The sequence below is a fragment of the Semicossyphus pulcher genome, unplaced genomic scaffold (genome assembly GCF_022749685.1).
Source record: "Semicossyphus pulcher isolate SPU_LCO1_2020_fin unplaced genomic scaffold, fSemPul1.0.p SCAF_21, whole genome shotgun sequence".
NCBI lineage: Eukaryota > Metazoa > Chordata > Actinopteri > Labriformes > Labridae > Semicossyphus > Semicossyphus pulcher.
In genome coordinates, this window is record NW_027211695.1 from 4,020,576 (window position 1) to 4,036,145 (window position 15,570).

The following is a 15,570-nucleotide window of genomic DNA, read 5'->3' on the forward strand; positions in this document are numbered from 1 at the left end:
AATACGTCATTAAAAATTGACTACGCACATCCGGTGGAAGCAGATCCATTTACTATAGTTCCCACAATAAGCGGCAATGGCCTCTTCTTTGCCGAAATGCAGCTGTGCACAGTAAAAAATGAGGGAATGGCTGCACTAAAAAAAATATAGATAGCTCAAGTCTAGATTCTGAAGAACTAAAGCAGAAATGATAATAAGTGCTTGGACGGACAGTACTGTACTGAACTGCAGAGACGCCTATACAATTAAGTGCAATTAACTAGGCTAGAAAATATCTTAGCAGACCATTACTTCCAGACCAGTGACCTGGAGGAGTAGGAGTGTGAAATGAAAGGAATCAACTCCTACTCACGTCTTCATTACTGTTAATCTAATAAATATGCAGCATTTCAAAGAGACAACCTTCTTAGAAGGTTTTGTTAATACATCCATTAACTTGTCCGAACAGAAAGGTCAAACTTAATGGCGCTGTGGATAATACTGCCTTTTGCACAGATGTGTTCTTGAGTATATGCAATGTGGGCGGTTTCTAACTTTTTATGTGGACTTTGTTAAGAACCTGCAGAAAGGAGCTGATTAAAGTTCAAAGTATTGTTTGGGGCCATAATATCTGATTGTGTTGTATTGGATTATAAGGAACGCTCGTTACTTTGTCTACCATCTGTCCGTGTAGCATAACAAGAATGTTGAAAGACCTTCATAAGGTACAGTTAAATTGAGAGTACCCTTTCAGTACCTCGTGGACTCGACTGTTTTGTCCTGCTCCAGCTGCAAAGAACAATTTGTTTCTCAGCAGCCAAAAACAAAAGAAAGAAACTGAAAGAACGTGAATTGGCTCAAGCTGCTGGATTTGGACAGTGCACATTTGAATGGATTTTCATTCAGGCCCGTCTTTGACATTCTGTAATCCTTCCTCAAAGTTCAGCCTCGATGCAAGATCAGGACATGTGTCGGGTCACCCTGGGTGTCACATCTACCTCACCCTGACAGCAGCAAGCGCAGCATCTCTTGTCTCCCCTGGGTAGTCCCCACCTGGCAGAGGTGCTCGCGTGTGTGCGTAGGGGTGTGTGAGCATATGAGTAATAGTCTGGACTCTTCTCTCTCCATCAGTGCAGAATACCTGCACTGGCTTTTCCTGTTTGGGTCATTTTTCTTGCTTCTTGTCTCTTGCACTGAGCTCTTGTCCCAGCTGAGATCTCTATCGCCCATGATTTATCTGATGCACAATCTCCTTCCATTTCTCTCTCTCTAACTCTTTCACTCTCAGCCCTTCTTCCTCTCGCAATCCAGTGTCCACATTGCTTTGTTTCCTGCTGGATTTCTGTCACTGCACCTGTCGCCCTTTGTTTTTCTGCTGTACCAACAACGAGTCCCCTGCCTTTAAGTTCTTTTTCTGACAAATATTGCTCAAAATTGTATTTGGTCTGCAAGGAGAGAATGAAAGACATGAAGGGGGTGGATTTGAGGGCCTAGGGGTCAAAAGACAAAAGGAGGAGAGTAGAGGATTAACAGATTAAAGGAAAGAGGTCAGGATGCAAGAAAAAAAAGACACTGGAAATGTTTACAGCATCTTGTGACCATCCAGAGAGACTAGCTGTATACGGTACAAACACTATCGCACGGTCTGAAAAGAGCTCTGATGAGTGCTACCCAACAAAGCCTTGTGCTGGCTAATTTCTGGTTGTAGAAGTGATACAATTTTATTCAGGCTGGCCTGACCTCATGTTGTGCCCTCATTCATCACTCACTTCACTTTACCTGGCTGTTTGCCATATCCGGAGGTAGTTTTGTTTCTTTGTTTTAAAGGTCTCTGTGGGTTATAAATCTTATTTACGTTCGAAATGGGACCTTAAAGTCGAGGTGAAATTAAAAATTTCATTTTAATCCTTTTAGATCACATCCCCGGTAATATTGTGCATCTATTTGACAATATAGGACAAAAAAAATACAGAAAATCCATTTCTTCGTATTTTTATATCGAAATCATTTTTTCATCCGGTAAAACTAAATTTCACGCATGCTTACGTAAGTTAGCATCAAACAATTTCAACCAATCAATCTGCAACATTTAGCCGCAGAGCACCAAGAGCGCTCGGTCAGTTAGCTAGCTACTGCGCTGTGGAGAACGTCTGTCTACGCCCACTTCTCAACAATCAAATCCCTCCAATGATATGTCCCGCCTGCACGTCCTGTTTCACTCGGAAACACGTCACGATATGGAAGCTAGATACTCTCGAAATGCCGTTTCAGCTCGACTTTAATTAAGAGACAGCGAAACAACCGTACGAGCCGAGACGGAGAGAGAGAGAGCTAAGGTGGGAGAGAGAGCGATCGCACCGTAGTAACGTCCGTAAGCTGTAATTTTTTACTAACATAAAGCAGGTTCAGGCCTACGTCAGACTTATGACTACATTTTACTTCAAAGAAAAAGAAGAGAAATGTGAATAATAAAGTAAAAAAAAAAACCTAAACAGCTGCCCCGGAAACACTTCAAAATAAAAGCAACAAACGAGTGGGAGTCAGAATGTTAGATCAGGCTTTTACTTTGAAAGATCAAGTGTTACTTTCCATGCCTATGACATGCTCTACAGGAAGAGATGTTAATATTGCTGTCAGAGATCAATACATTACATTCTCATATTGAAGGCTACTTATATATATAAATTTTCGTTATTTAAATGTACTTGTAAAGTTTGCACTAAAGTTCTCAATAAAATAAGAAAATACTCTGTATTTTTTAATTTGTCAAGAACTTAATTCACACAGGATTATCCAAAAATAGGCTTTAACATGCAGTTATTTCATATACACTAATTATTTGTTAAATTACCAGAAAACAATCTATATCACAATATAAATCGTTAACGAGATATGAAACCGTCCAGCCCTGAACCAGATGAAGGTTTATTGCAGACTGTGTTGAAGGTGACAAACGGTGACAGTATCTTGTTGTTGCTGTTAGAGTTACCCCAGATGCAAACTCAAAAAAATGTCTCACAGATACTTTCTGGGTGTAAAAGTGTATCTGGATGATTAATTTTTAGTATGAAGGGGCCACAACTACATTTCAGCGTGCAGAAAACTGACCTTAAATCCTTGATTGAATTATTCTGTGCTTGTGCCAGTTTGAAGTGTTTCTTGCGAACACTCACCGACGTTTAGAAATGTGTCATTGCTCTGCTCAGAGGACGTGCTCGGTGGCAACGCACTTATTTGTTTAAAGGAAAAAAACGTGGCAATTGCATCTGTGTGCAAACAACAAACATGCGTGTGTGCCTTCCATCATTCCTGTGTGCGTGCTCTCCTTCAATTCTCTCCACTCATTCCCCTCCCACTCTCTCGCTCTCTCTCTCTCTCTCTCTCTCTCTCTCGTGTGCGCTCCGTCTCTCGCTGCTCCGACCAGACACACAAACACTCTCTCTCTCTCTTTCTCTGTCTCTGCTCTGCCCTATGTATCATAGTCACCGTCTGTGCATCCAACGGATCCGAGTGCGTCCACCTTTCTCTTCTGGCTCTATTTCTGCCATTGACTCTTGGTTTTTGCCTTGCCCGGCGCAGCACCGTGCATGTGTGCTGCTGGGGGGGGGGTTTGCTGACTTGATCGGAGGAAAAGCAGAAGGGAGAACTGTGCGGGCAGGAAGGATGCGCTCGTTGCTGCAGCTTCTGATTCAATTAGCATGAATTTCACAGCAGAGGCAGCAGCGGCAGTAGCGGCAGCAGCATCGTCAGACTCTCTCAGCAAGCCAGCGGCAGCACCCTGTGTCGGAGCCCCACCGAGAGGACCGGTGGCTGCTTCTCATCTGCCTCCCACCCTGGAAAGCAGTGTTTGAAGGAGCAGAGGGAAAGGAATCACATTCTCAAAGGGTGAAGAGCAATCACAAGTAGGACGGAGCTTTGTTACAAGTCTAAGGATTGGGGGATTGTTGAACTGGACATCAACCACTCTGATGCTGGTTCAGAGCTTTGGTTATGGTTTAATCCTGTTGAGGTGTCTTCTTGGCGCTGTTTTTCATTCCATGACCCACATTGATTTATTTTGTGAGAAAAGAGGAGAGGGAATCCAGCAACGTCGCACTTGGAAATAACCGACTGTTTCGTCCCCCTTCTCAACAAGCCCTTTTTCTTGCCAGTCCTGTATTCTATTTATGCCTGCCTTGCTTTCCCGCTCTCGGCTGCAGACTGAAAGGTTCGGAGCTCCTTCAGGGATCTGAAGCCCTGAAACAGGAATTTGGCTGCTCCTTCATCACAGCACCCTTGCCTGTGCTCTTCTTTCTTTGCCTCTCCCTTTTGCGCCCCTGGTTTTACTCCTATGTATTTTTCTACCCTTCTGCTCCCCGTGTAAGTTGTCTCCGAAAAGCTCAGAAGGGATGCTGGGATTCTTCTTCTTCGTGATGGCGGCTTGGATTATGGGTGGAGAAGCCCTCTGAAGATCTCCCCAAGGCGAAGGAAAGCCCTGTCGAAAAATTAACTCAAAGAGCTTTACACAAGATATTTTTCAAGGAGCTAAGATGGAGTCGTGTGTTTGCTAAATCGGTGCTGCGATTTTGGTTTGAGGGTGCCAAGGAAGTTGCCTGCTAAAAAAAAAAAGAGGTTAAGTTTAATATAAAAGGTTTGCTTGTTATAGGGAGGAGTGGGAGTTGTTTTGGTTCTCAAGGATTTCGTCAGAAGCTCTTGGATATCGACATAAGACTGGTGTAAGGATTTTTTGGGGTCTTTCTTTTCAGGAAGGATTTTGTATTTTTTTTTCTGTCCAATTTTTTGGAGGATTTTCAAACAAGGATCTTTTTTTTTCTTTCTTGGCTTTTTGTTTTTTATTTTAAATCTGCATTTTCTTTCACATTTTTTTCCTCCCCTGGCTGGAAAGCAGGGGGATCATGGGCCCCGGATTCATTTGAGATGTTTACTTCCTGTTTGTGTCGTATGAGGGGGAGGGGCCTTCTGTTTCCCTCAGACCCCGCCCCCATGGAGCAGGAGGTGGAAGTGGAGGTGGATGGTGGTGGGCTGCTACTGGTTCCCAGGCAATCGGCGGCGTCACCTGTGGTGTGGGCCAGTCCGGCCTTCCTGTTCAGGCTGGTACTATCTCTGGCGCTGCTGGTGTTTCCCTGCCCAGCTGTGGCCGCCAGAGTCTCCTCCTCCCTCAGTACCACCCACCACGTCCACCACTTCCACAACAAGCATGGTACTGTGCCCATTGCCATCAACCGGATGCCCTTTCTTACACGTGGGGGCCATGGTAAGATCACCTGTTTCTGTTGCTTTATTCCTGCTCTCCTTTGGAACTGATTGGCTAATGATTGACCAGTGAGTGACATGCAAAAGTGCACATGTGAGTGTGACTTAGAGGAATGACATGGACTAAAGGGGTCAATGGGAGTTAATTCTCTTCAAGGGGTTGATTTATGGTGGCAATGAGCTCTAAGTTGAGTACATAAGCCCAGGCAATTGGTTCATCCATCTATTGATCTCTGTCATCTCTGGGAAGACTGAGAGGAGCCAGGCCTGGGCGACCAACCTCACTGCCTCAGCTCCCAATAGGCCAGTGTCTTGATTCATGTCCCTGAATTGGCAGATGATGTTTCCAGAAGCCGTTCCCTTCTGGGCTTTTTGCAGCAGATCCTTAGCCAGCTGGGTCCTGTTACTTGCCTTTCAAGCTCAGCAGCCATCTTGGGTCTACTGATGTGTTGAACTGTGGCAAATTTAAATTCATGTAATCACCACCCATAGTAATCGTGGACGCATGATGGCAGCCGCTAAAAGAGAATGCTCTTAAGTGGTTGTTGAAATGCTAAATCTCACATGCTGTGTGTCATGGTACATTGTGTACAGGGGGAAAATCCATTGATAATTGCCTGAGCGCTCCTTATTTTGTCCTACTTTCCACAGTATATGTCTTTGGCTCAGTGCTCTGTGGTGCATCAGTTGCTGCGCTGTTCTTAGCCTAAGCTGTCAGGGACAAGGCAGAGTTTCACACTGATGATTCCTTTGATGTTCCCTTGCCCGAGCTTTTTCAACTGCAGTTTTTCTTCTCTGTATATTTTCCCCTTTCCTCTTTTCAACAGCCTCTATATACATTACTTTGACAGGAGATGTTAATAGCATTTATTGATTCCTCAGCATGTTTATGCTCATGTTGTTCCATTTGCATCCACTTAGTGATTCTCCAACAAGCCCTACTTTCCTGTCTGTCTGTCTCTCTCTGCCTGTCTCTCTTGCCTCAGTAAGCTTACAATCTGTATCAATCAATCAGATTTCAGGTGGGCAGAGGAGTAGCCTTCTGCGGCCAATTGGCTGCGGTGATCCACTATAGACGTTATCGGCGCACAACCTCTTCCCCAGAGCTCAGCACTGCATTGAATTTATGGCCGTCCACGTTCTCTCCCACAGCTCAAGCACAAGTCCTCCCAGTTTAAGTGTGGCTGAGCACACAAATGAGGGCTAACCTGTGTCATAGAGGTGACATGAGGGAATGTTCTTAATGACAAATTGATGAGTTCACCTTTCTGTGGCGACCATTGGGGACTGTGTTGTCGGTGATTGGGATTAGGATCAATAAGAGAGCCTTTATGAACGTAGTTATTCCTTAAAACCCTAACAATGGTGCTAGTTTAGAATGGCGTGTGATGACACCAAAATTCATCAGGTGTCTTATATAGCCTATTCCTGTATTCCTCTGCTTTCATGTATTTTCTTGAATCACACTTAATGCAGCGTGCCCAACAGTCCAACAGAACACCCATGTACCACTTCTTCTTCCGTATATTTCTCTACCCTGGGAACCCCCCGTGTTTAACGTCACAACGCTATGAACTGTGGGTTATACCCTCAGGCGAAGTCTGCAGGAATGTGAACTTGAGGAAAGTGTGCTCAAAGAGCTCGAACATCCAGTAAGGGAACCCTTGTGAACTTTAGGATTTGACAGCGGAACAGCCATAAGCCTTTTCAGATGCCTTAAGGGGGGGCAGTGGGATTGGTCCTAACAATACCTGGTCAATGTGAAAGCAAGCACCCTCTCTGTGTTTGTTTTAGCATTGAAACAGAACGTAGATCACTCATTTATCAGACATATTGTTGTTTTAAAGTAAACTCGTGCTCGTTCATCAGCACGAAACATGAAGTAACAGTACAAAGGCAGCTTTATCTTCTAAAATGGCAACTCATTCTTTATATTTTGCCTCCTTCCTTCCGTCTAGCTTGGATAATTGGATTGCACCTCTCACATTTCGAGTTGCTAAGCTATTTAAATTGACATAATTAACATAAAAATGTTCTCTGGCGCTCTCTCTCTCTTTCTCTGGATTTATGGCTGTCAGAAGATATCGGCCTGCGAGAGAAATTGACTGCTTGCCTCGCGAAGGGAAGGCCTGCCTGGCAGTCTACTGTGTTCTCGCACAGTGGAAGCGTGACGGTCTTGCATAGAGTTCACATTGAGTGGGAAAGCAGCTAAGCTAATGCAAGATGGAGAAGTTATTTGGTTGGTTGGTGGACTGTAATCGCTGTTCTGTTTTCCCTTTGCATTATGCTGTAGCAGTTTCTAATGCACGCCTACACAGCAAACGTTTGTCATTTCATTTGTGTTGTTTTTCGAAGCACACTTCCAGCATTTTCATTATCTACTACAAGACAGCGCACGCACATTAGGATGCTCGCTCTTGTGCGAGGAGTCAATTTCAATCGCCATCGTAAATTCTTCCATCGCAGCGTGCCGTATCAGGTCCTTGTGTGAAATACCAGCTCTCCATGTATTGTCAACCAAGTGGCGCAGCTTATTACCAGCACTAATACCCCACTCAGTGATAAGAGCCCACTTGTTTCCGAGCCTTTTTCTGTACACAGTTTCTCAACTGGTTATCATTGTCACAACACTGTAGCAGACCCTTCGCAACGTTTGAAACAACATTCCTACAGGCTCGGTCAGCCCCCTGTCAGCTCGGAAAGCCTCTAAAAAGCCCCCCACCTGCCTGCGCACAGTATGCCAAGCAAGTGTTACTGCCTGCGAGGGAGGAAGGCACCTATCCTCCATTAAGCCGCGGCTGTGGCCCTGAACCCACCCCTGGGTTTTAACATATCGGCTTGCTGAGATTCAAGGCTCAGGCCTTATCTGCTGCTCTCTTCCCACAATGTCATTATTATGCTACATCTGTCTGGATGAGCTCCTGCAGGGCCTCGCTGCTCTCACTGGCTGGCACCTATCTATGAGTACACACATACAGCACAGCAGATAGAATGATTGCTCTTTAACAACATTGAAGACATGTCGCGAAGCAATTTGCGAAGTCCTACGGGCTGAAATTAAAATTAATTGAAGTTGCATGTTGCATGTTTGCCACATATTGTGACTAAATAGGGTTTGGCTAGCGTGTGCGTTGGTAGAACCGTGATCTCTCAGTTGTTGTGATGAATCATCTTCATGTGTTAAACGTGATGGTTACCAATACGCAGCGGTCGCATCAGACTCCCGATGTCCGTCATTTGTGCCGGCAGGGTTGTTAAAATTGCATCCTAATCTATTAGAACCTCATGTTCCTTTCATTTAAGAGAATGACAATGTTCAATAGCATTTAACTTTTAGCATTAATTGTGTGATGTTTCCTTCGGGACATCAGTAGTTGGATTTGGTTTACGAAGTTTCCCCCGATACGTTGGTGGAGACAGAGCAATTGATCTTAGGCCATTAGATTAAAAGACGACTTTGCTGATTACAGATCTATGATCTATTCTATTAGAGTAAAGTCTAAATATATATAATAAATCGTCCAAAATAAAAAGAAAAAAGAAAAATTGAAACTAGCATCTTAAGCAAATTTCAAGCTAACAGTTACATTTTGAGGACTTTTGAGACCAAACTTTGAGTTATTATAATATTCTAATTTTGCTTGTGATTTTTTCCGCAAAAGTCGCACCAGACAGCCAGTCTGAAATACTGCAAATGCAAAGGCTTTCATCAATGGGCCTCGATCCCCATTGTGTTAGCTCATTTGGCGAGAGACAGTGACTTAACAGACATGTATTAAAATGAAAATCTTCGAGATTATCGCTTTAAGAAACTTCCATAAACGACAGAGGACATTCAGTACACCCAAGCCTTATATACTGTATCAGTATTCAGAAAGTATGACGGGGCCACAGCCCGGGACCCGGCATTTGCCACTGATTAAAGATCTCCATTGTTGCATCATACGCTGTGATGGATGAAGCGCTGCCCGCTTTAGAAGGCCCTTTCTGTTCGTACGAGACAGCCACCAATTGCAGGCCTCTATATGTAAAGCAGTTCATTACTGTCTATTCAGATGCTGCAAAGTCTCACACACATTGCTCTGATTACAACTAATTGGAGAGTCTTGACCGCTGAACTGTGGCATTTCACTGGGCTGTCTGCCCGGTGACAAGTGACCCCACACACACATACGCATCCAAGCTTCCTCGCTAGGCTCATATTGGCTTCTCACTTGGATCCGTGGGGACTGTGATGGGCCTTGTACAAAGACACGACTCTCTTGTGATGAGTCTTAAATGTCTTCCCATGATCCTTTAACGATATTTACTGTACACGCAGGCACACTCTATCACAGAGGGAGATAGCCCTGTGGTGTGAACAGCCTCCATCATGTCACATATAAACCAATGAGCTTTGCCCTGGGCTTGTTTGTACGTGCGATCACCACTCTTTCGCACCAGTGGCACGGCCCGGCTTTTGTTGGTGCGCCTGGCTCAGTTCATGGCTCGTCTATCAACACATCTGTGCTTGCAAACATGCACACACCTAAGCAGACTTTTTCACGACTCTCGAGTGGAGATAAAGAAAATGTTTGCCTTGCAAGGTAATCCATACCTGAACACCTCGCTGCATAGGGCTAAAGGGATTAAAAAGCTAATTTTGATTCAGGCTGTCTTTGATGTTTAAGATGGAGGGCTTCCAAGAGATTTTACTGCTGGGTGGATCACTTTGTCCTTGGCAGTGGACAGGATATATCCACTGGGGGCTTCCATGAAAGGGCCTGGTGTGTACACACGTGTGCCTTCTAATGAGGACACGTTCACAGGACTATTCCAGCCCTTTCATGCATTGCTTCCACGACAATGGACATATTTGTGGATGCAATTTTGCATCATTTAAGCTGAAGTGCCATGTCCAAATCACCAGTAGTAGACCTGCAAGGAGCTGACACAAGTCATTAAAAAATTACATTTGAATATCGCCGTGTGTCTTTGTGTTTGCCTCAGTGGCTTGCTACATATTTTTTCCACTCCATTCTGAATTTAAGATGTAATTTCCAGGAACTACAAATTTTCTAACCCAAGTAATTAATAATAAATAATTTTATTAATTTATTTATGTTGTTCTCATGAAGAGTGAAAATGCATCAGTCCATTTCAACGCCATATTCTGCGTACTTGGATATTCTGCCTTACTTTGTATGTTGTACTTAACATTATCATATAAGTCACACTTTAATGGTTTTACCACCTTTATTATTAATTCCATTAGGTTAGCAGATCTGTTGATGCATGGTAACAGAAAATATAGTTAGCATGATTTTTATTTCAAACAAAAGAAATAACTTAATATTTCCGGCTGGAAACGTCTCCTCGTCAGCATCATCCTCCTCTTGTCCTGCCCATTATAATTGGTCACCAAGGAAACCAAGAGAAGATTAACTCTCAGGTGTGTTTGTAGAAACAAGCGGCTGAAGGAACGACGGCAGGTATTTAAAGATTTAGACAAGACTGTAATTACAACTGCTTGCACATTACCAGGGCCGTCTTACTCCAGTGTAGCGTGTGCATGTACGTGTCACAAAGATGTCTTCTATACACACGACCTGCAACCTGAGCATCAAAACATTATCTCTGATACAACGCTTTGTTTGCAGAAAGGCTTTTATTGTGAAAGGACAATAATATTTCTTTGCTAGATTTAATAAAAGAACATTTAAAACTGAAAAATAAAAACATGTTGTGATATGCATTAATGCATCAGTGGGTGTCCACATCACATTGTGCTGTAAAACCTCCTGCAGCCACAGGCTCGTATTGACTCTCTGTGTGCTGATGTTAATTACCTGGTCGCCGTGGTTATCACGGTGACCTACCGCTCAGTGTCCTTAAAGTAATTGGAGTGATATTCTTGACCTCCTTGTATGAATGAAATTTCCCATTGTCATCTCTGGCACGGATCTCTTTACCTTTAATACCGTCCCGATTAATTCAATTGTCAATGTTTTTTCTGAACCGCTCTATTTCCTGTTCTTTGTCGTCTTTATTCACTTATATTACCTCCATTCTATTCCAGGCCTTATTATCCTTTTAGATTCTTTTTACCTGCTTCTTTCATGTGCAGCCTTTTTCATAAACCCTGCTCCGCTTCCTGCCGGAGAACAGTCTCTGTTTGTACTCCTCTGTATCTCGTTATTTGCTTGGCTTGACCACACGCATACTGATGAGGTCAGCTGCTGCCTCCACCCATCCATCCGCCCTATCCTCGACAAGACGGGCCGCTGGCCCTCTGAATCCCGAGGTCCATCACCGTCTTTACTGAGAAAACAGCCCAGTGTGTGGCCCTCTCTTCAAGTCCTGTCCTTTTTTCTTTTACCAGTGGCCTCTATCACTGGTTACTGCGCTAATGGCAAGCTGCTATGTTTGATAATCACCACTTTATCTCTGGGCTGCAGGAGGAGGTCAGGTGCAATGTGTGTGTGTGTGTGTGTGTGAAGGGATGTAGAGCGTTCTCCTTTGAGAATCAAGTCACAGCCCTTCTCTTTCACAGAACACCATTAGTATTCATTATTCTCCCTCCACACCAAGTGCAAGGCGCGCAAGCACATGCATGGACACGCACATCGTGATGGGAAACAGAAAGGACGCCTCAGGTGTTCTGGCCAGTTAAGATAAGCTTGCTGGTTTGACATTTTCCGTCCTGCCCCTGTCACCCCCCCTCACCCCCCCCCCCCCCCCCCCCCCCAACCCCTTTTTTTTTTACACCTGAGTTTTTGTGCTGCCGTGAAAGGAGACATATAAGTGTGCCAGGCTCTTCCAGAAAAGCTGCCACGACCGAACATGGGGCGAGTGTGTCATCCACTTCAGTTAGTTCAGGGATTTTTGGAGTGTTGAGCCCACCATTGCTGGAGTTAGTTTAACAGGTTTTCTTTTTTCAATAACTTCTTGGTCTCTTGCCTGGTACTTGGCTTCAGGTTGGTGCATTTTTGACATTTTCTGAAGTGTAATTCAGCAGAGTGGGCGTATCAAGCAGCTCTCTGCAGCAGTTTTAATCCACATTCCCCGTTTTTTCTGACACCACAAACACTCCAGCGGCACCCTCCAAGTTTATTCCGCAGAGTTTATATGTATGAGCCCACTGGCATTTGAGAGTCTCTCTGGTGGCTGTCTTGCTTTCCTGCATGAGTATTTGTGCTCTTCTGACACCTCTAGGCGAGGGCTGAAGTGGGCCCTGTGGGCTTGTCGTCCTCTTGTTTTGGCTGTGGTTGCCTATTTCAGAATGGCAGCTACTGTTTGTAGCTAAAATGTGAGGTCAGCATGCCAACAGGCAGCCGGCATGCACATACAGCAGCATGTGTAACTGAACAGTTTCATAGAAGTTGTCTCAAAAGATAAAACTACACATTCAAAACTGCCTCTTTTTTTCAGGCAAAACTAAAGTTTAAAATTGCAAACTAAAAAATTATTATATTCAAATGACATGATAAAGCAAACTAATAATATCTAACGCTCGTGAAATTTTTGGTGGAAATATTACAACTAAAAGATTATCTGTATATCTTATTTCTGGTGCAATTTCTTAAGGGTATGTTGTTAAAGGAACAATATGTAACATTGACAGCTAGCGTCTAAAAAGGGTACTGCAGTCCAAATTCAAAATATTGTAGAGCGTTGTCTCCCCCCGCCCCCTCCTCCGCAGCTTCTAATGTTAGCCTTTCCTGCTTCAGCGGGCCGACCGTGATTGGAACGCACAGGGGAGACTTATCGGTCTGCCCTGGGCCGAAGCTGCCGCTAGCTTCGGGGCTAACTTAACACACACAGCAGCAAGCAGCAGCAAGACACGGGAGCGCCGCTTCAGTCTTTATTACACACACGGCCTCATTGTACAGTCGTGTTATTATCAGTTGCCGATAACACTCTCTCGTAACTCATGCGCACGCTCACTTCCTGTCTCTCTCACTCACCTCTCCACCACTCACACCTCTACGCTTCTAGTCTAACCTAACCTACTTGAGCGCAAGGCGTGACGAGCAACGAGTCATGTGCGCCAATTTGTTTCATATGTGGCAACCCGGGCTGACTACATGGGCAGTGGGCGGGATCGCGCAGGCTATAACACACACAGACGTTCTGCACCGGGACGGAAATTTCAGGAGGAGAACATACTGGCTGCAGCATTGTTGTCGGAGAAGCCAGTATTCAACTACGCATGTTTCCTTAATCTCTGATGACATATGGTCATTTTATGATAAATTCCAGTGAATATATTACATATTGTTCCTTTAAGACAAAATAAAGCACATAATAGTTTGACACCAGGTTATCAATCACCTCTGCATTCTCCCAGCATGCAACAAGCTAGCTATAGCGAGCACATCTTCTGCCTGCCAGTCAAATTGATTCGCCCCGTCTTGCTCCTGCGTGTTTGGCCGCTGACACGAAATAAGGTGTCATACACAACCGTGGGGACTAGATGAACGCATTCCGCCGTGCGCAGCCATTCACAGTTTTTCTATTAAAATAAAAGGGTCAGAGTGAGGAGAGCAAAGATAGCACTTTGCCTGAACGAGATGGTGAGGATCCTCCTCCGCCTCCAGTTTGATTTATGCCGCTTTGAAGCAAGAGAAGCATTGGACCAATCCATATTTCACAAACAGACATATGTGAATTTAAATGACATCAATCCTGTGATTTACAAGTAACTGACTGTCTTGTATTGAAATAGTAATGTATCTAATTTTGAAATACTTTATTTACTCTTACCAGCTAAATTGCAGCCTTTATCTGCAGCAGCAGGTGCAGTTAAATCACAGTTTCTCTCGGGTTTTAACAACAAACGCTTTCCTCCTTGAGATCTGTTAAAAGTTGCCACTCAGCTCAGGGGAGGCGACATGGTTACTCTGTAGTGTGCGGTGGGGATGTTTTCTCATTCCTACCCACCTTCCCCCCGCTACGGCACATGAAAGCACCGCAGGCACATCAGTGGGAGTAGATCGCGGCGTGGGCAACGCCTCGGCTTTGTAGACGGCAGAGACGAGGAGGCCAGATCTTCAGAGGGTGTGGTGATGTAAGCCCGCTTTAATTATTCAGCCATCAGATATTAAAGCGGTGCAACTTGGGTGTCCGCGCCAAGGATTTGAGTCTCCACTGGGAGCGCTCGCCATTAATAAACAAAGTGGCTTGTATTATGCATGAATGATGCTTTGAAAAACCGCCACCTCTGCCACTCTGCCCAACCCGAAGGAGCTTTAGGAGGCGGAGGGAAACGCTTTCATCAGCTTTGCAATGACACGAACACACTCACACAAACATACTTTTACAGAGGCAAGTGATGTCAGTTGGGCCAACAAGTTCCTGCACAGTTTAACAACAAAGTACTGCTAAATATTATATACTGCTCAAGGTTGTACTGATCTGTGCAGAAATTTCAGAGCATGACTTTCTACGAGCACAGGCAGTGCTGGGGGGAATGAACTGAGCTTAACATTTTGTACCAGGACTATTATTAGACACAGCTAGGCAGTCACTATTTTCACACAGCATCCTCAAACATCACACTTACTGGGGAAACCTCGAATGCTGTTATAATGTTGTATTCCTGTTTGATTGATCAGCAGCTGAAAGACAGAATTCCAAGATCAAGCAACGTTATTTTATAGGAACTGTAACGGCTATACCCCGCAGGATCCGTGTCTGCCGCGTTCCGTCTCGGCGCATCTCCGCTAAAACGCGCCGGGTCTGTTTTTGATGGAGGCCGCGTCAAGCATGCATCAAGCTGAACAGAGCAGATCGTTCCAAACAGGAAGTCAGACACGAAAACAGCGCAGAGCATTCGGTCATTTCAAAATTAATCACCATGTACATACTCCCATTTTAAGTAGTTTTTAATTAGTGTACTGACCCACGCAATTCCCGCACGATTATGTAGTTCTCCCGCTATCTTGTGATCTCGCAATTCCAGCTGCTTGGGCCAGTGCTCCAGAAACGCCTCCTGTAGGGTAGGGCGCCGTCTGATGGACCATAACCGCGGCGGACACAGATCCTGTGGCGTATAGCCGTAAGACAACAGCTAACATTAGCATCCAACCACTCACTAGTTAGCAAGACTACACTATTAAATGTACTGTTAGCAAGGAATTGGTTGAAGGCTAATGTTAGCTGTTCTGAAATGTCTCCTTTTGATCATGTCTGAAGAGAAAAATGGCTGCTGTGTGAATTTAGTGAAAATCAAGCTGCTAATTTGAGGCACTTCTTTGGTCAGTGCTGTTAAAGCTGTAAAATGTACAATGATCCACTCACTAGCGTACAAATAAACCCCCCAAATCTGTACACTTTATTTGATGTGTTGCATCATAG

General features: G+C 44.4%; 1 protein-coding gene across 11 annotated transcripts in view; it reads left to right on the forward strand.

Annotated features, from left to right (window-relative positions):
- Window positions 1-15,570, forward strand: part of nrxn2b (neurexin 2b) — a 699,408-nt gene that overhangs the window by 448,096 nt on the left and 235,742 nt on the right. The window contains exon 1 of one of the 11 annotated variants that reach the window (XM_069671767.1): window positions 5,154-5,233. The exons of the other annotated variants lie outside the window; for them this stretch is intronic. Within the exon in view, the coding sequence (XP_069527868.1) occupies window positions 5,206-5,233 (28 nt within the window). The 5' untranslated portion in view covers window positions 5,154-5,205. Of the gene's footprint in view, window positions 1-5,153; window positions 5,234-15,570 lie in introns of those variants that run through there. 11 annotated transcript variants of the gene reach the window in all.